Genomic DNA, 17,657 nt, shown 5'->3' with positions numbered 1-17,657 from the left:
CCTTTGGGGGGCCGTGGGCTACCATTGTGCGGCTGCCATTGTGCGCAGGGACCCAGACCGGTTGTCCGTGAGAGTGGGACTTGAACTCAGAACCTCTGGGATCCACGCGCAAAACCCTAACCACTAGGCCAACACACCACTTTAAATGGTAAATGGCCTGTACTTATATAGCGCTTTTTCCCAAGGCAGGAGACTTGATCAAAGCGCTTTACACTACATTCAGTCATTCACCCATTCATGCACACACTCACACACTGATGATGGCAAGCTACATTGTTACCACAGCTGCCCTGGGGCTCACTGACAGAAGCGAGACTGCCATACACTGGCGCCACCGGGCCCTCTGACACCATCAGTAGACAATGCAGGTCAAGTGTCTTGCCCAAGGACACGACATGAAAGCTGGAACCGGGCCTTGAACTGTCAGTTTGTGTTGTCAAATTGTATAATATTAAAGTATCTAAAAACCTTAAGTTTGGCATTATGCACAGAAGACAAGAATTCTTACACTAAGAAAAATATCCTGACATATGCATGAACATCCTCTTAACCCAAAACATAATAGCAAGCAAAAAAAATTGCCTTATTTGGATAAATAGTTTTAATTCTTTGCAGAGATACAATGAGAAGGATGCACTATTTCTCATTCTGTTTTTTAGACAAGAGATGGACAGAAAGATGGGGGGAGGCTTTGCTTTCTGATTTCAGTTTGTTGTGCTGAATAAGAAAAGTGAGCCAAAAGGAGAAGTTAAGAATTCACCAGCTCATCTATCTTCACCTGTTGTCATGATGATAACCGAAAGAAGGAGAACAGTTCAAACGAGTTTGGTTTGACTCAGCCTTACAAATGGGGGGAAAGCTTAAAATACAAGCTGATCATCATTACTTGATAGTTTATTTCTTCTATTCAACTGCTGTGTCTATTTTTTATGTAGCCCATGTAATACTTATATTCAATACTTTAAAATAAATCTAGTTTGACACCCTTCTTTTTTTATATTTTTAATATTTTAATTTTGTTAACCCTTGCAGGCTTTCATCCAGGCTGCTTTAGGACAAGAATCTGGTTAAATATCTGGCAAATCTGTTTCTGGGTAAGGAAGCATTTAAACAAGACTTATTAAGTACTTTTGGCTTAATCTTGGCTAGACTGATATTCTACAAAGTGCTTAATAGAACACATTTTAATTGAATGCGCTCACAAAGCTGAGTTAACCTGCTGAGCTCTACCAGAACAGCGGTGTCCTTTTTAAGAAAAATATAATTCAAGCTAAGTTAATTTCATGACTCTTTGGCCTTAGCAGCCCGAGCATGTTCATGGTAAAGCTGACATTAGCATTACCATTTTGTTTTAAACAGAGACAGTGTTACAGAGACACTCTGTCCAAAAAATTGGAAGAAATCTAATAATTATAGTGTATGAGACTCTGTTGTTTTTAAACAATTGAACCATTATGATTTCACATAAAAGTCGTTTAAAATGTAGGGATTTAAATGACTATTCTTTTACATATTCATGTTTAGTATTTTAATAGTCTTTGGTGTTTTGTCTTCACTATGTCAGGATTAGCATAAAAGTCATGAAATATGTTTTAAATGCTAAAACAAAACAGTATTAAAAAACTAATGCTAATTTGAATATTCTGTTAATTTCTACATTAATTCTGGGGTATTTTAGACACTTAAAAATGCCTAAGAAAAATTATTGATGAAATATGCCCAAGACACTTGCTGTACTAATCCCATACTTATTAAAGCATTATGAACACTTATGAAAAAAACCAGTGAATATTTTAAACACACAATGATATTCAGATAACAAAATAGAGCATTGGTTTTTACCATTTTTAATAATCAGGAAAACAACAAGGATTAAAACATTTTTGGGGGACATTCCACCCCATATTTCTTAGCTTTAGAAGGTTCCACTGTAGGTTATGAAGCTGCTTTGTCTCCTACAGGCATCCGTAGGAAGCTGAGTGAGTCTAGGGATAGACCATAGTTTTTACCAATTGAATCTATATTTAACCTCATCACCTAAAATGCCAACAGAAATGTATTACATTCTTTATTTTTTAAATACTGGATGTTAGCAGAGTCAGGCTCTGTAATGGCATCAAATTAACCTTCTCTCACCAACATCTCCATCCCTGCGAGGTTAATTAGCAGCAAGGTGCAGCTTGTCAAAGTCATTGATCAATCAATCATCTTCATTGATTTGAGAAAAGAAACTATAGCTGCCCATTGATCTGCGGATGGGTAGGAAGAATTTCTCCAAGAATTTAAAGTGGCTTTCCTACGTACTTAAACTTCATGAATTGCTCAGATATTCTGGTTGAGTACAAAGGTTTTCCTATTACTTTATGACACTCTGTTGTCATTTATCTGTTATTTTTATATTTCTGCTCTATTTATTGCCAAACTTAAGAGTTGTCCATTTTACCATAACAAGACCAAATGTACAGCACAGTGCACAAGTGTTAATAATGATGCAATGGAGCCAAGAAAGTCTTCACTACATCCCCAGCCAAGGAATGAAAAAAAGGAGAAAAATCCAATATCAAGTGTGAAATGCACAAAAATATCGTATTGGAGGTGAAAGACATAATAGTGTGCTGATTACAATATAAACATTGTAACCTGATTAAATAATCGAAACAAGAGTCAAAGCCTCAGAAACAGGCACATACTGCTAACAGATGGCAACAGCATATGTGATTCTCTGCTGATGTCACCTAGTGAAAAAACTTATTTTGAGGCTCAAAGGGGACTAAATAAACAAAATGACAAATCCCCTTAAAGGTCCATCTTTTTGCGGAGACAAATTTTCACAAGTGGACACACCTGATTTTAAATGAAGTCAAAATGCGTCATTTCACATTTTGACATTAATGTACAAAAAAGAAGAATCAGGAAAAGGCTGGACAAATAAATTCTGTGTCAGGAACACAGGACAAATGATCTTCTCTCTAAACAAAGGAAGCCTAGTCAAGGTTTGAAAGCCTGCATCTGAACTACCTCATCGTATGTGGATAGAAAGACCAAAGCAAAGTCATTTAGCCTAAACGTACAAGCATGGTAGTGGAGACTCAATGATTTTGTTACCGTGCAGTCAATAAAACACCCATGGTTTGCTATTTATACCAAAGATTTCTCCAGCCAGTAATAAGGCCATCAGTCCATTGGCCATATCTTGGTCTTACTGTAAAAGTCTAGTCAATATCCAGACCTTAATTTAAGGGTTTGATATGAGAGCTTCCCAAAAATAAATATCACCCAAACTTTATGAACTGAAGGGTGATTGAAAAGAGACATTATTGTTGCTCCAGCCGTTTGTAAAACCTCTTTGTTGTACAATTCAGCCATGACGTTGTGATGTGTGAAAAGAGCGGTATAACACTGCATCCTCCTGCAGGAATCCTCAAATTAAGATAAACTGCAGTTTCCTAACTGTATTTAAGCAAATTGGGCTTCATCAAAAAGTCTACAAGGGAAAAACACAGAGAGCAGCAAATACATTAGGCGGTGGGTCCTTTCTATTTGGATATGATTTTTGAGTTGGTAATACACTGAATACATTTCATTATATCCTAATTTTTCTTCATGCTAAATCACTAGCAGTATTTATTACATATGTTATTACATATATTTGATCTATAAATGCTTCCTCTGGAAAAAAAAAAAAAAAATGCAAACCTATTTTCCTTGTGAATGCTGTTTATGTACAGAAAAAGTGGACTGGAATACTACTCCCTATGTAAGTGGTTCCATTTCCATGAATTTCAAAGTAAAACTGCAGACTGTAAATCAAGTGATGCAATGCACTCTGAGCTTCGTCTGCCCGTGGTCACAACATTTGAAGCCGTCTGCAGAGACAGAGACAGAGACAGAGAGTCGGGTTCTGAGGCGAGGGATGTTTATAGCTGTGACTCTTTTCCTAATATAACTTTGTGTGGACCTTCAGCTGCCATGAGACCAGGAACAGGTGGGATGTTTTACATGTCAGAGTCTCAGAGGGGCTCTGGACATCTTCCTCGCAGTGGCAGAAGAGAGATGAGACAAAAAGCAGTGCTGGCTGAAAACATAGCACTGAAGCTTCACACTATTTTATAGTTTCAATATAAAGTCAACACACAACCAAGGTCTTGACCCAGACATTTCAAGTGTTGTATTTATATATATATCCCACACAGACACCACATTCTTTAAGAAGAAGAAAACCTTTAAACCTAAGGACGAATTTTAGGTATCACAAACTGAAACACAACTTGTTTCAATCTGCAGCCTTAATAATCCAGTGTGGGCTCTATCAGACATAGTGGTGTTACAAAACTACATGGATTAAACAGTTTTAAGGGAAAGTGCTGGTCTATTGTGACATGTATGTGCAGACACATGATTGTGTCTTGGGAACCTGGAGGGATGAAGCCCAGGTACCGACTATAAGATGACTCCTGCATATCGAGATGATGCATTTCAGCATAATTTAATTATTCATCTTAATAAATGCTGAAGTTTAAACAGCTACAAATGTGAATATAAACATTTAGATGCTTCTTTCCAGTTTTTTTCATTACCACTGCTAATTATTCTTTTTTTCCCACTTTTGAATTTACCTTCATCCTTCTGTTTTAGTTGCCTTTGTTTCCGTCCTGTTTCTTCCTAAATTTGTTCATTCCTTCCTTTCTTGTTTCACACTTCACCTTCCATCCATACTGTTAAAGTTTCCTTCCTTGCCTCATTTTATCAATCCCCCTTCCACACCCTTTTAAATTATCATCACCAGTGCTGCATCCTTCTTTTAGTTCTTCATTTTTTGTCATCCATCTTTATTAAATTTGCATTTCTTTCCATAACTCCTTCCTTTAATTTTCATTTTCCCATCTTTTTATCCACAATAACTGTTCATGTATTTTCTCGGTTTATTGTTTCCATACTTCTAATCTTTTATGTTCTCTTTCCTTCTGTGCACTGATTTCTCCACTTCTCCAAAATTTGTTTTTTGGCTTTCTTACCTGCCTTTTTTTTTTTTTTTTTTTTTTTTTTTTTTTACAAAATAAGCTTTTCTTGTTCCTCTCTTCCTGCTAATGACTCTTTCATCCTATCTTACTTGTTCATCTCCTCATTTATATGTAGGGGGTTTGAAGGAAGATTATGGTTTTATACTCTGCCCATTATTGTTTTAATCTCTAACTTTAACTACTCAGGTGGGAGGAGGCAAAATATAATTTCTATAAACTTAGGTGTAGAAGCTGAAAAGAAATCTCATTACAGTTTCAGGAGGTTTTTTTTTTTTTTTTGTCAAGAATTTCTGACAAATAAGGATATATTTTAAATTTGTATTTACATAGCTGGAACAGAAGCTCCTGCCTTGCACAGTATGAAGTATGTTATTTGTATCTTTCATCTAAAAACTGTCCTTAGGGGATAGCACAAACCCTATGTATTCCAATAAGTGCAATCAAGCATGGCCAGCCTGTGGTTTCGTTACGCTTCCAAAGGTCTACAGAAAACAGAAAAAAAAACTTTTAAAAAATGGGGATAATAAGACCCTTTGAAATATCTCTGTGGGATCTTTGGATCTGAAAGTTTTCCATCTGAAGATAAACAAGTTCCCAAGGGTGTAATTTTGGAGTATATATCATACTTCTTGTAGATAGGTTGATATTTGGAGAAAAAACACAGCAAATCTTTCAGAAACACACCATGAAAGGCGCTTTATAAATAAACTTAACTTACTTTAGTGACTGCCTGAAAGTTGTTTGGGTTAACAGTTATGAGAGGAGAAAGTTGAACTGGAAACTGAAGAGAAACTTGAGATTTACTAAAACTTTAACAACTGCTTTAAAAGTTTACCATCCTGTACCGTCCATTTCTTGTCAACAGTGAAATGATGACTGTGTGATCTATTGAAATCAAACTTTGTTTTTCTAGAAAAATCCACTTAAATATAATAGTGTCCTGCCAGACGTATCAAAGAGGCCGATGGAAACAGTGAGCACTCCAAAAGCAATATTCTAATTTTTTTTTATATTTTGGCCAAAATGCAAATGAAAGATAGAAATATAAAGAGGCAGCATATCTAGAACCTCCACCAAAAGGAAAAAAGTGGTGGTAACAGATGAAGCACTCATTTACCAACTTAATGACCTAACTGGTTGCTTTCCTCTAGGGATTTCTGTTTTTCTATGCTTGTTTTTACACTGCATTATCTTTTTATTGGTTCTGTTAAAGCAGATCTCACATATAAGCATATTTTTTGTCCAGATTAAGCTAAACATACAACCATTCCAACCCTGATAAATAAAGTTGAATCTATGTCTAAAGTCTTCAGCATTAGCCTGTGTTGGGTCGTGTGTCAAGTAAACGCAGACAGTCAGCTGCAGTCTGTCCACACTCTGCTTGTTGTTTATTTATAGCAGCTTATTCCCCAAAGGGACAGAGCAACTGAAACCAAATGTTATGAGGAAAAGGGGCAAGCAGCCAACCCACTCCTTGGTGGAAAAGGTTGAATCTGGAGACAACTGGCTTTCCGAAAGTTAGTTCAAGCTCCAACGCTCTCAGAAACTATGTTTACAAGGTGGTAATAAGATTTGGAGCAGAGTAATTCAGAAGCAGAGTAAACTAAAGGAGGAACTTTACTTTATGTTGGAGTAGGAAGTTCCCTGCAATCAGAGCTGGACCCTCCTACCCGCCCACCAACAATCACATGTAATGAGCATTCACAACAAGGCAGTGAAACCAAACTTACCATGTTTTCTTTCCTTTGTGTTCCCCCCCTCCTGTGATATACTCCTTTATTTCCCTCCCTCCTGGGCTCTTGGTGAGCTCTGGTGAAAATCAGCGAGTGTCAGGAAGATAAAAATGGAACAAAGCTGCTGCTGTGAAACTGCATGAGGCCTTCAATGACCAAAGCAGAGTCAAGGCAGCCACCTCTTTACTTTTCCCCTCCCCTCTGACTTGTTCGCCTGTCAGCTTTTCCAACAACTAACTGCTCCCCGCCTCCTCTGTACGAGCCTCTGAGTTTGGTAGTCGTTTCCTGGACGCTTGGTGACCCTCCTCTCTGACTCTTTCCTTTTTTCAGAAGTGGCTGCTCCACTGTGGAGAGTCTTATTGCTCCAGCCTCCTGTCTCTGTGCTCCAACCCTGCCTTCCTGCCAGATTTAGAACACATGTGGGCTTCGGATCTCAAGTTTAAAGAGGCGGGACTCACCCCAGAGTGTTATTTTGCCATGACAACCTCCTTTATTTTCCCAGCCTACTGTCACTGTGCTTTATGGGCAAATATATCAGATACAGGCCTGACAATCAGAAAGGTGCCTAACCGTGTGAAATGACCTGAAAGTTTCTTACTAACTGCAGTTCCAATACACTAAAAGATGAGGAAACAATCATTTTAAAATTCATGTTATGGGGACTATGTTCATGAAAACATTTGGCTGAAGTCTGTGCACAAAAATGGACTTTGCTCTTAATGATGGCAATTTGAATATTAATATAGAGAAAAGTATGAACAGAATTAATTTTGTTAATATCTATAAGCACAGTATGTCTGCTAAAGAGGAAGACGTGGTGAAACTGTGAAAATATGTGTGGTATGAGACTGAGCCCTCTGACTGTTAAGTGTTTATCGAGAGAGACAATCCGGGAAAAGAAACAGTCTCAGCAGTGCTGACCTGATGGTAAAGGTCTGAGCAGTTTGGGCCAAGGATGTGTGAGGTCTGCAGAGATGTGGGATTGTTTGTATGATCTGAACCTGTCTTGATTTGTGGATGAGCCATACAGAGGTAGATATGCACAAAACAGACTGAACTTTAGACAAGGTGGGATGAAAGACATAGCCAATACTTGATCATGATATATGTCTTACGGTATATTTTGGTCGATACAATATAATTCAAACATCACATCCTTGTAAATAATAAAAACTCCTCAGATAAAACTGTCAAGTCTATGAAACTACCCTAATATAGCATCTTCAAAATGTTCAGTTTAACAAAACATAAGAAAATGTGTATTTTCATGGCTACAAAGAGATAAAATGCATATTTTAACCAGATGATTATCTCAGCCTATTATATTTCCCTGGAAATTGGTTTTTATTAGCTTTCATATTTCCAATAAGAAAAATACGAAAAAAACTGAAAGACTATGCTCACAAATTATATAATAAACTACCAAAAAACTCATAGCTAACTTCAAAATACAAACTAAAGGTCACCAGTCAATTTTCTAACTTTAGATGGATCCTTACTGACACTGTAGGTTTGTATGTTTCTGTCATTCAAGCCATCTACACCTCTGTTTTAGAACTGATTTATATTGTTTGGTTCTTAATAAATGCCTGGTTTAGTTGGTGTTTCTCATCATAATCAAAACTGAGCAGATCAAAGCCTTATTTTTTACCTAGTCACAGCGAATTTTGTCAACATTAGTACTCTCAGGATTAAAAAATACAATGATCCAAATTGATTAAATGAACATTGATCTTTTGATATTGATGCAAAATGTATACATCAGCCCATACCATCATCTTTGAATTATCTCTTTAGTTTGAAATTTAAAAAAGCAAGAGAGGTAAGCAGGTTTCTATTATTATTCTTTTTACAGTTAAAATAATGATTTTGGTTTCAGTCCCCAATAACTTAGAACTTAGAAATAAAATGGTCTTGACAACTGAGGTGGTTTTGGTGAGCTGATATTAATATCTGAATTGTGAAAGATGGGCAGTTTATATATTAAAGTACTGCTCTTAGATTTGTGATACTAATAGAATGGAAGATGGAAGATGGTATTGTGACAGTCTTTGTCATATCTGCAATGTCACATCGTATTGTGATGAAGCTGGTGATTTACTGTATTCCTAATTAGGAACCTTACCTAGAGCAAACCAAACATGGCAGGGATTAGGTCAGTCAAAACAAATTTATCAAATCATAAAAAACATATTGACCTGTGATATATATATATATATATATATAATATGAGACATATAGAATCAAGGTAACTTCAACAGAACCTGTCCGACATTATGGAATTAAGCTGTCAAAAATAAATAATACATCATAAAAAACTCTGACATTCATCATCTGGAAAGGGCTAAAACTGTCTAGAAAAATGTTTTAAACAAAGAAAGGAACAGTAAAGTTTATAGCCATGCATCTTTCTATAAATGACCAGCCAAACCAAACATATTCATATTACTTGGTAGAGTTCCTATGAGTAACGTTAGAGGTCCAAAATCTAAATACCTTGTGACCAAAAACAATGAAATAATCTTTCTCACATTCTCAGAAGACAAATGATGATCCCAAAGGATGTAGAGGAAAATGTCCTGAGGACCGACAACAAGACAGTTATTAATAGAAATTTTAAATATCTGCAATAAAACTGCCTATACAGTAAGTGTGTGGAAATTGTATGAACTATACACACAAAATGACTCATATTTGCTTGAATTTGTATATGTTCTTTATTTGTTTTCTAGCAGTTTTGTTGTTTCTTTTGATGTATATGGATTTTTCTCTCAACTGCTCAACAGATTGGTTGTGCAATTTTAAAAGCTAGATCGTCAGCATGTGAGTTATGAAGAACAGAGAACGATTTAAAGAATGCAAATTCCTCTCTCCCACTTTAATGTTCTGCGGTCTGACAGCGAGGGAGGAAAAGCTTCGGAAAGCTTCTCCTACAAAGCTCCATTTTCTTTCCCCCTCTCTTCCTGCCTCTTCTCTTTACAGACACACTGATCCCATTCTCTCTGCCAGCTTGTTTGTGGCGAAACTGATTCTGGTAGGTTGGGTGAATACTTTTGTGCTTTGATGGTGCATCAAGTAGTTTCACAGCAGAGGGTCTTTGATAGCAAGAAAGAAGGGTTCTTCGTTAGTAACAGGTAAAGAAAACAGCTTCTAAAAAAACTCAAAAAAGGGTTAAGCTACAAATAGTCTTACACCCTAAATCTCCATTTCTCCCCAGTGTATTTTAATGTCTACAAATAAAAAGAAAAGTTTTCTCCCTTTTACTGCAAAAGAGCCCAAAACTCTGGAAAAAAAAAAAAGAACAACAGTAAGACTGATTGTCCAAAAGATGAGAAGAGTCCTGAATCATAAGGGCGGAGCTTCGATGAAAGCCACAGAGAGGAGGGGAGGTTGTCTGTTGTCCCTAAACTGCTGCTCGAGCTCCACTTGATGATGTATTAATCAATAAATACAAGGGAAGCCCCCTTCTATGGGTTCTGTGAAGAAAGAAGAAAAACTGTATGGCTGTTTAAAATAATTAACATATAAACAGGGCAGATATACTAAAGAAAGATCAACTTCTGCAAAGTTAAACAATTAAAGTTACCATGCATTACAATGTTTTGTTAGCGTGTTAGTAGTAGTAACATTTTTAGCTAAAGTCTCTCAAGAAACACCATCCTAAGCCAATTTTTTTCACCACTTCCCACAAATAAGAGATCATACTATATAAAATAACCTAACTTTACTGCTTCAAACCAGGAAGTTGAAGACTTATTGTAACAGACAAACTCTTATCAGTTAGCTTGTATTTAGGATGAAAAAATAAAGTGGTCGGGAAGGGGTTGTCAGTGCTTCGCTGACATGGACAATGGACATGACACAGAAAGGCCTAAACACACCAGACATGGTTTGCCCTCCGATCTGACAGAAAATCAGATTGCATGAGGTTGTACCGTAGCACTTTAATCTCATTGAAGTTATGGTTGGTCAGCCCACACACGATTCTCTGTAACTGTGCTTGCATAGATCCGACTGAAACGGACCAGAGGTCTATTTCAGTCAATCAACTCAGAAATTCAGCAGCAATGGTATAATTCAGACAGGAACAGAGACAGTGGCAAGGTTAAAACACATCTGCTTTTGGGAAAATACAATTTAAAATGTTTAAATTGCAAGATAAAATCAGCCAGGTTTGTTCCATTTGGAAACACAGGATGTATACACAGCAGGAAGGGCACATTCAGACTTCCACAGTCATGGAAGGAGCCCAGGAGAGCAGAAAAAAAAAATGATACAGAGTATCAGACATTCTTTGAACTTCAATTAAAACTATTTGAAATAACTAGGATGCTAAATAACTGTTGAGACAATGCGGGCTTATCGTGCTTTACTCTTCAAATAGAAAAATATGTTCGTCAAACTTTACAAAACGCTCTCTGAGAATAAATTTTCAGTGGTCTTACCCGGTTACATACTATTAAACAGTCTGTGGCAGTGTTTTCTTTCCTTTCAATGTAGTTTCCTTTTCTTACTTGTACTCGTCGTCTTCCACCTATCCAGAACCGGGTCCCAGAGAAAACAGTCTCAGCAGAGACTCCCAGACTTCCCTGTCCTACTCCTACTCCAGCTGGGGGGAACCCCAAGGCCCTCCCAGACCAGCCCAGAGACTTACTCTCTGCAGGGTGTGTTGGGTGGTCCCCTGGGCCTGTGCACCGGTGTGTTATGAGATGGGGTGCAGCATTTAGGCTACGATTGATTGCCCAGATTGGCTCTGCTTTCTTTACATTTGAAAAAGCACAAATTTTTACCTTTCATAATTTGGCATCTGACTCTACTACCTTGGCAGCTGCCTTTACTACCAAAATGGGGGCGTCTCCAGGCAGTGGCCAAGAACAGTTCTTAACAATTTCAGAGAATAAGCCGCTTAAAACGCTACAAACCAGACATCAATCCTGCATCTATGATTGCCAACACCTGCTGGAGCTACGGTCACAAAATGTTTTAAATACAGACATTCTTGACCGTTTAAAAAGTTGCAGAGAGCTACTGGCGAAGGTAAACAAAACAACAGTGGGATCACCTACCAGGCCAAGCCAACAGATGCGCAAGATTGAGGAAGTGAGGCTGGATCTAGATCGGTCGACAGCTTCTGCTCTCCAGACATTGAGTTTCTGACTGTTAACTGCAGACCATTCTATCTGCCCAGAAAGTTCAGTGTGGTTAGCATCACTGCTGTTTACGTGCCCCCCAGTGCTGAAACAAAAGAGGCCATGAAGACTCTATATCAGGCATCTGTATCATATCATCTCTGAGCTTCAATCTGCACACAGAAAGGGTGTTTTCATCATTGCTGGGGATTTCAATCTGGCTAACTTGACCCCCCGGTAGATGCAGCAAACACTGACCTCCTAAATGAACTGCACAACTTCTTTGGAAGGTTTGAGTCACTAAACAAAACTCCAGCAGTGAAAGCCATTCCACACCAGGGGTAGGAGGCACTAAACCTGGACATAGATGAATTGATGAAAACTCTGAAGAGAACCAACCCTAGAAAAGCCCCAGGCCCTGATATCATGCCTGGACGGGTGTACAAGGAGTGTGCAGATTGGCTGGCTGGTGTCCTCACAGACATTTTTAACACCGCGTTGGACCAATCCGTAGTGCCAACATGCATGAACTCTGCCACCATTATTCCAGTCCCAAAGAAGCCTCAGGTCACCTCACTCAATGATTACCAGCCTGTCACACTGACTCCAATCATGATTACGTGCTTTGAAATGCTGGTTAAAGAACACGTCATCTCTAGTCTGCTGCCCACATTAGACCCGCTCCAGTTCGCCTACCGATAGAACCACTCCACTTAGGACGCCATCTCTGCTGCTCTTCACCTGAGCCTACCACACTTGGAGGAGAAGAACACCCACGTGCGGATGCTGTTCATGGACTTCAGTTCAGCTTCCAATTCCGTCATCCAGTAGCATCTGATAGGAAAACTGATGAAAAAGCTGGGCTTCAATACATCCTCTGCAATTGACTGCTAGACTTCCTCACAGACAGACCTCAGTCAGTCCGGGTCAGACAGAACTCCTCTGATGTTATCACCCTAAGCACAGGCTCCCCTTAGGGCTGCATCCTGAGCCCCCTGCTGTTCACCCTGATAACACATGACTGCGTCCCCAGGTTCACCACCAATCACATCGTGATGTTTGCAGACAACATCACGATGGTGGGCTTCATCAGAAACAACAATGATGTGGACTACAGGGAGGGGGCGGAGCCGCTGGTGGGCTGGTGCAGAGATAACAGCCTGATCCTGAACGTGGAGAAGACAAAGGAGATCATCGTCGACTTCAGGAATAACTGGCCTAACCACGCTCCACTGCTCAACAGCTCCTCTGTAGAGGTGGTCAACAGCACCAAATTTGTGGAGGTGCACATCATAGACACCCTCAATTGGACTGTAAACACCACCTCACTGGTCAAAAGGGCACAAAAACGCATGTATTTCCAGCGGAGGATGAGGAGAGCCCACCTGCCCACACCTATCCTCACCACCTTCTACGGAAGCAACATAGAGAGCGTTCTGACCAGTTGTCTCCCTCTGGGGTGTGGAAGTTGCAGCATCTCAGACTAGAAGAAGGTGAGAAGAGTGGTGAGAATTAAAGACAAATCCATTAAAGAAATGTTTTTCTCAATACTGCCTGTCCCGAGCCAATAACATTATAAATGACCCCTCACACCCCCACCATGGACTGTTCTCCCTGCTGGACTCTGGGAAGAGACTTTGAAGCATCCGATGCAGGTCCAGCAGATTTCAGAACAGTTTCTTCCCCTATGCCATTAGACTGCTTAATGTAAAATGGGGTTTATAAAAAAAAACCTGTATGTTGGAATCTGTAAATCATATACAGTCATATGTTTACATTTATCAATAATGTTTAATAAATTAAAATATCTTATGAGCTGTGCTGAACAAAAGTTTGTTTTGAGTACACCCTGTGTGTACAAAATAACAATAAGGTCTGTCTAAGTCTAAGTCTAAATTCAAATGTGGGACACTGTTCTTAATTGTTGAATGTGATATTTTTCTTCCTTTCACTTTGGCTATGTCTACACTGCAGCCTGAAGTGACCTAAATCAGATTTTTTTGCCCGTACAGTATGTGACCTGAATCTGATCTTTTCATGGCTGTCTAAGCAACATAGATCCGATTTTTTCCAATCCGACCCAGGCCACTTGGCTATGTGGTCCTGAATACGATACAAATCTGATTTTTTTCAGATACGACCTGTGTGTGAATGGCCAGGTTGGATGAATCTGACCTACTGTACGCGTCATTAATACCCGACAAGGGTCACTATTCTGAGTCTTGCTATGCAGAAGCGGCACGAAAAATGACAACCATGGCAGATGATGATGCAGAGAGCAGTATTTATGTTTAACCATATTAAAAAGATTGTTTGTTTATGGTTGGAAAGACCGCTAGATGCGCGCCGGCACTACTATCCATGTTTACTTCCGGAAATAAGAGCACTCTGGCCTGTGACGTCATCACGTCCTCTACTGCGCATGCAGAGCACTTGCGTTGTATAACTGCAGTTCACACAGGAGATCGCATACAAGTCGCATATATTTGGAAATATGAATGGCAACGTAAAAAAATTTAATTTAGCAAAAAAATTGGTATTGAGCATCAAGGCCGGCAGTGTGAACGTAGCCATTGACAGACAAAAGCTGTCCTTAAGGTTCTGATAACTTTCCACTGATTACCTCCCATTGAGATTATTTGTTTAATCCTGACAAAGGGAAAACAGCATTTTTTATCTCCATTAATTGATTGTTTCAACGATTTGGGAGCAGTTGTGGACAGATGTAGCTAGAAGGGAGTTAAGGAGAAAAAAGAGGGGCACTAGGGGGCAATGGAGAGTAACAAGGGAATTCAACAGGTCTTATATATAACTAGGAGAGAAGTTAGATAAAACTAAAAGGGAATTAATCTAATGAATAGAAATCCAACAGACTGACCAAGAGGAAAATAGAGGATAGGGAAAGGGACTGGAGATAACTTAAGATAACTGACTTTAAATTACTCTATGGGAATCATGATTTAAAGATAACAGTAAACAACAAATGGCAAACTAAAACTACAGCAAAGACTAAAGAATGTTAGAAAACAGATAACTAAAAAAAACACCATAATGAATAGCTAAACTAAAAGGTAATTCAAAAGCGATATAAATCTTAAACACTGAATAACATAAATCAAAGCTTAACTGAAAACCTTATGTGAAAACTTGAACAGAACCAAAAACCCACAGCAGCAGATCATGAGAGATATTTTTTTAAAGTCTCTTCACTCTGAACAATCATGTCGTATTTTATCTGACTGAAGACAAACTCACAGAGTGACCCCAGGTTTTATGTGGTCACCAAAGATTCCAGAGACAGAAAAATGGGCAAGATTTGTAGCTAGTTGCTTTTTGTAAAAAGTTGCTAAAGTGGTGTTGAAAGTTGCTAAATGTAGTGAAAAGGTCCCTTTGTTGGCAGTGGTAGTGGCAGTAGTGGCAACAATGGCCCTCTGTTAACTGCTGAGCTGTTCTTCCTTACCTTACTTATTAGATCAGATTAGGAGATCATATGGATCATTTAAGTCACATTCTATAGATTGCAGCTCTATGTTGATCCACCAATGCACCTGACGTGTTACATAGTCAACCTGACCGACCAATCACAGTGAATAACTGGTAGTGATGCACTTACTTAGCTGCCTCATTTTTTTGTGTGAACCAGTACCCACATAGAACGTCTTTAAACATGTATCTGGATCAACCTCCAGAGTTAGCAAACCAAATTTGTGCCTTTTTGGAACTAAGGTCAAGACCAGCAAATATACTCTGAAGAGCTGCAATGGCTCCCAGGGCCACATTTTAGACATCCCTGGTTCACACTTAGCAGTAAAGTTTCGATGGCTTTAAGAAGTTTGGATTTTCCAGTACACATAATAGATTTGGCAACCTATTATCACATCATAATATTCAAACCAAAACCTCATTCTATGCTTTCTGAGTTTTTAAACATGGAAAGAATCCAAAATAGAACTAAGGAAAGAAAGACACAGGACAAAGGATAGAAATATTGTTGGGTTTTGTATCTTCAGGAGCTTTTTTTTTTTAACACGCTGGAAGTAACAATACTTCTAGCTGTACCTCAGTTATTTTACTTTTGAAATGTTTCATTTTTAATGTATCTGTTATTATTTTTTACCTCAAAGATAAAATAATGAATCAGTTTTTGTGTGAAACGTAAGCAAACAATTTAAGTTGCAAATTAGGCTGTTATGCTGCATTTCTATATGGTCAGATGGATTTTGGACATCTTTTCCACCCATATTTCAGCTCTAGCAGATGTCTTTCTCTCACCTGTCCCTCGATCCTGGTGTTTCTCTGCACCCCACTCTAACTGTATTATACACAAATTTTGTTGTTTTTATTATTTTGCTGTGTGGATCGCACTTAAGGCAGGAAAATCCCCATCCAGGTCCTTTAAGCGAGAGCATCCAGATCTTTCCAAGCCTGGTTTTTTGAGTGTGTAAAAAAAGCCAATTACAGAGTGAAACCAGAGCAGCAACAGGGTTTAAGAGCTGCAACAAGCACAGGTGACCTTCTGTTTAAGATACTGTCATAAATAAATATGACTATTTATTTCAAACTCCAAGTGGAATCAAATTACCTTCTATTTTGTTTGCTTTGTTTTGGACCTCAAGCTGTGAGCCTGATTTTGCTTTCTAAAATAAACCAGGGTGAAGATGTTCAAACACTACAGTGATGAAACGTCATGTTTGCCATGATTTCCCTGAACGTCTCACTGAGATATCTAAGCATTGAAGTTATGAGTTTCTAGGACATCGGGCTTTCCCTTAAGGAAGAAGTACATATCAGAATGATTGAATTAATATTTTTATTTGGAATGAAAATTAACTCATATGCCTCTATCAATAAATTAGATATTGAAAAAAATATTTCAGCAAATACTCAACTCACTTGGGAAATATTTTGAAAATACAGAGTTGCGTAGAGGATATTACTCCATTCCCATATAAGCCCTCAATTTAAAGTTGCAAGAAACAAGTTCAAAAGACACAGCTCCTCTCCTAATCTAGGTTAGCTTAACCTGCATTATCCATAATATATTAATTACCTGTTAATTTAATATGGCTTGGAAGGGATGTATGGAGAAACAAATATCAGTTAATGGGCATCAAATAGACATTTAAATGGCCAGAATGGGTGGGCGTCTGATTCTAGTAGGTTGGGTGAATACTTTTGTGCTTTGATGGTACATCAAGTAGTTTCTCAGCAGAGGGTCTTTGATAACAAGAAAGAAGAGTGCTTCGTTAGTTACCAGTAAAGGAAATAGCTTCTAAAAAAAAACTCAAAAGATTACTGCCTCAAAAATAATTCTTTCAGACATATTAGATGATCTCTAGAAGATATGGATGTTTCCCTTTTGTTCCAATAATTTAAATTTACACTTCATTTAACCTGCTGAGTGTCAAAGGACTTTGAAACTCATCCAAAGGTAAGGGAATGAAATGCACCAAAATAGTGACTGTATTTGTTGTACATATTGTATGTTTGCCAATGTTTTTGTAAAGTGAAAGTTATTTTATGACCCTCTCTTTATATATTAATGACAATTAGCTACTGTTTACAGTTTTTATACAACATTTTTAATGGTCCTCATGGCTCCGATGTGTGTCGAAAGTCAACTTTCACCTCACAGGTATCCAAGGCTTGGTATGTTGACACTTGAGCTTTATCATTTGTTTAATATTTGAAGCAGACCATGTGTGCGCTGTCATAATAACTGACCTTTGTCAAAGACATGTTTGGCTGAAGATTTGAGCCTGCACTGAGTCTCC

General features: G+C 38.3%; 1 protein-coding gene across 2 annotated transcripts in view; it reads right to left on the bottom strand.

The window, feature by feature from the left end:
• Positions 1–17,657, bottom strand: part of sgcd (sarcoglycan delta) — a 276,254-nt gene that overhangs the window by 150,682 nt on the left and 107,915 nt on the right. Inside the window, exon 1 of one of the 2 annotated variants that reach the window (XM_015395460.1) lies at positions 6,752–7,084. The exons of the other annotated variant lie outside the window; for it this stretch is intronic. Within the exon in view, the coding sequence (XP_015250946.1) occupies positions 6,752–6,754 (3 nt within the window). The 5' untranslated portion in view covers positions 6,755–7,084. Of the gene's footprint in view, positions 1–6,751; positions 7,085–17,657 lie in introns of those variants that run through there. 2 annotated transcript variants of the gene reach the window in all.

This window comes from Cyprinodon variegatus, unplaced genomic scaffold, assembly GCF_000732505.1.
Source record: "Cyprinodon variegatus isolate N-32 unplaced genomic scaffold, C_variegatus-1.0 Scaffold742, whole genome shotgun sequence".
NCBI classification, from domain to species: Eukaryota; Metazoa; Chordata; class Actinopteri; order Cyprinodontiformes; family Cyprinodontidae; genus Cyprinodon; species Cyprinodon variegatus.
Note: the sequence above shows the minus strand (reverse complement) of the source record. Positions and strands in the feature narration are given on the sequence as shown.